This window comes from Sinocyclocheilus anshuiensis, unplaced genomic scaffold (genome assembly GCF_001515605.1).
Source record: "Sinocyclocheilus anshuiensis isolate Anshui unplaced genomic scaffold, SAMN03320099.WGS_v1.1 scaffold91, whole genome shotgun sequence".
In the NCBI taxonomy this organism is placed as follows: domain Eukaryota; kingdom Metazoa; phylum Chordata; class Actinopteri; order Cypriniformes; family Cyprinidae; genus Sinocyclocheilus; species Sinocyclocheilus anshuiensis.
The window spans coordinates 1,398,485-1,401,974 of NW_015552636.1; the positions used below are offsets into that span (position 1 = coordinate 1,398,485).

The 3,490-nt window shown below is 36.6% G+C and overlaps 1 protein-coding gene across 2 annotated transcripts in view; it reads left to right on the forward strand.

Moving 5' to 3' along the window:
* The first annotated feature begins 311 nt into the window (after window positions 1-311).
* LOC107666699 (activin receptor type-2A-like) overlaps window positions 312-3,490 on the forward strand; it is a 25,009-nt gene continuing 21,830 nt past the window's right edge. For both annotated transcript variants that reach the window (XM_016458121.1, XM_016458122.1), the window contains exon 1: window positions 312-1,087. In XM_016458121.1, coding sequence (XP_016313607.1) covers window positions 1,033-1,087 — 55 coding nt within the window. In that variant the 5' untranslated portion in view covers window positions 312-1,032. The remainder of the gene's footprint in view (window positions 1,088-3,490) is intronic.

The following is a 3,490-nucleotide window of genomic DNA, read 5'->3' on the forward strand; positions in this document are numbered from 1 at the left end:
TAAAAATCATTTTACAGTTAAGGCGGAGTTTAAATTTGAATGTGCATGCCACCAATAAATCCTTGCGAAGAACTTATATAAAAGATTGCACTTTTAAGTTTTCATATGTTTGTATTAAAATAAAAACCGTCACAATATTTGAATGTTGTGCAAAGGCAATAGCGGTTTTTGGGCCACGCAGCGCCCCCTACAGCAATAATCCGCAGTAACAAACTCCAGCTGGAAATATTGCTGTTCAGTGATAGTCTGGAAAAGAGAAGGAGGAGTGGATGAAAGGAGGAGGAGTGGAGGAGAGGAAAAAACCAAAACACTCAGTGCTGTTCGCCATGTTGTGTTCAGGACACATGAGCGAATATATGGACGCCTCCGAGGCTTTATTCCAGCATTTACACACACAGAAATGGAGCTGATTTCATCTGATCTGTGACTGATCTGGGATCATTCCGACGAAAAACGCGTCTCAGAGGCGCATCAGGATTTTACGGAGGAATGCATTTTATCCGACACTATAAAACACTGTTTATTTGATTTGTTTTAGATGCTGCTTCTTCGGATCTCAGTGTATTTAAACCCTGAGCTGGATTGATATTCGTGTGTTCTGGAATGAAGATCACGACTCTGATTATATAAATCAGATTTATTCAAAGAACCAGAAGAACACATCGGGATGTTTTTGAACCCGACTGAACCATGAATAAGAATTTTCACCATGCACTCAAAATAATCGCTGTTTCTATATCGATGCTGATCAATAATAATGCATAAGTCTCAGGACAGGCTGCTGCCTCTATCTAATACAGTATGATTGCATTAATGTTTGATATTTCATCTATGCAAACAGAAACACACGCACTGATCTCCACACTGAGGATTTGTGAAATCTCTCAAACACTAAACCTCTCTTACAGACTTACACATTGATCCGGACCTGTTTGCTCACAAATAAATGCTTTTGGCAATATTAAAACATTAATTTCAGAGGGAGCGGATTATCAGCTGGGATTTATTGCAGTGCAAGAATCTGCATTGAAAATGAGGACAGACACCAAACTGGCCTTGGCCATATTCCTCGTGTCCTGTTCATCAGGTGGGTACATGTTTCTGCATTATATATCCATGCATATGCATGTGCATTATATGATTTTATGTCATAAACTGCAGTCTGTTGACCCCAGCATTGCTCATAGATTGTGAGTAACTCGGGCTGTGTCGGAATAATCTAAAGCTTTTGCCAGTGACACAAAGAGCTGCTTGTTACAGCCGTGTGTTGACCTGCGTTACATGTAACTGATGTGGTAACACTTTATTTTAATAAGGTGTCCTTGTTACACATGTTGCATGTGCTTGCTATTATAATAACAATGGATTATGCATAATTACATGCAAGTAACCCAAACCCGTGCATGTAGTTAATTAATATTACTCAGTACTTCGATGTATAATTACACTGTAACAAGGACACAGAGTAACAAAGAGTAACCACTGCTTGTCTGGTGTTGCACTGAAGGGTTCTGCTCATAATAACTGAGGTCCAGTATGATTGTGCAGAACAAAGACGAAGGCCTCGGTATATTCTATAGACCGTTCCCATACCTGAGCACGATTTTTACAGTTTATATTCAGTATATATTTAGTAGGAATTTGAGCAAGATTTGAGAATGTTCTAAATAAGTTTTATTTTGTGCTATTGAATCAGATTCGTTCTGATAGGTTACACATGTCAATATCAGAAAGTATCTATATATACATTTACTGTTCAGAAGTTTTTTGTTGTTTTTGCAAGCCTTTTTTATACTCATTAACGTCTGCATTTATTTGACCAAAATACAGTAAAAACAGCAAAATTGTGAAATATTACTACAATTTAAAATAACTTTTCTATGTGAGTATATGTTTAAATTGATTCTGTGCTCAAAGCTGAATTTTCAGCATCATTACTCCAGTCTTCAGTGTCACATGATCTTCAGAAATCATTCTAATATGCTGATTTGCTGCTCAAGAAACATTTCTGATTATTATCAATGTTGAAAACAGTTGTGCTGCACAATATTTTTGTGGAAACCTTGATACATTTTATTTTTCAGGATTCGCAGATGAATAGAAAGTTCAAAAGAACAGCATTTATTTGAAACAGAAATCTTTTATAACATTGTAAATGACTTTATTTTAATTAAAAAGTACTGACCTCCACTCCAAACATTTAAACTGTAGTGTATGCATGCTCATGTAAACATGCTGTAATAATTTAAATTCATTAGTCCTATAGTGCATGAAGAATCTGCATGGCATTGACATTTGACATCTGATGAATCAACAGTTCTCCTTGAGTAGAATTGTAAAATTAAAGGTGCAGAGTTTTCATACATTGCTTCTTTAATCATGTAATAATAATTAATTATTTTAGGTGCCAGGCATTTCTAATGATCTACTCAAATCAATCCTGTAAGTGATGTTTTCACTCTTCTGTAAAGATTCTTTCATGAATTTGCTTAAGAGTACAGTAAACACGTTGTGTTATTAGCTTGGAAATCGTATTTATTCTGAAGACCTTTCCTTTATTCCTCCAAATAATGCATCATGATTTTGTGGCTGGATTGTTGGAATCTTGATTGTAATTGGCTTTTATAACAAAGTAGGAGGAGCTTTTGTTGTGATCAGCTCATCCACCCACATCTAAAACACCTCAGACCAAACTCTGGAGAGCTTTAGTGTTTGCTGTTGTGTATGTAGAGACGGATAGATGGATAAAGAGGCTAGATGATGAGAAGAACACAGTTTGGTGGGGTCACAGATGAGGGCATGGATTTGGTCAGATGCTCGTTCAGATTAGACACTGTGATCTTTTTAAAGATGTCCGAACGCTTCACTGCTCAAGGTTACAGAGTCTGACGCCAGAATAACACTAATGCATTAAAGACCAGTATGCTTTGTCTATCTGACGTGCTGCATTAGAGAGCTTCACCAATGTGTGTTTTACTATGGCGTATAACTTGAGGAATTCCCTTTTTTTAAGGTGAAGTGTGTAATTTATTTAATATATATACAATCAGTGGTCAGCTGATGTGTTTTTCAGTAGCTGAAACTGATTGAGATATTAGTGGTATATAGGGTTGCAAAAAGGTGGAAAACTTCCTGTAAATTTCGGAAACATTCCAGAAATTTTGGAAACTTTCCAGGATTTTTTTGGAATATTCCAGGGATTTTTGGAAATTTACCGGAAATGTTCCACCCCTTTGCAACCCTACTGGTATATATTTCTAAATGGTCTATCATTAGTAAAAAAGGACATCACTGTCATTATAATTAAATTATTGCCTTTCTGGCACATTACTCAGTTTGTTTAAAGCAGTCGGGCATGGGAAACCTGTCTGAAAACAGTAATTTCGTAGCTCTCGTGACGTGCAGAAGTTATCAGAAGCATCAGAAGTGACAGGTGAAGGTGTTTACTAAACTCTCTCTCTCTCTCTCTCTCTCTCTATCTCTCTCTCTC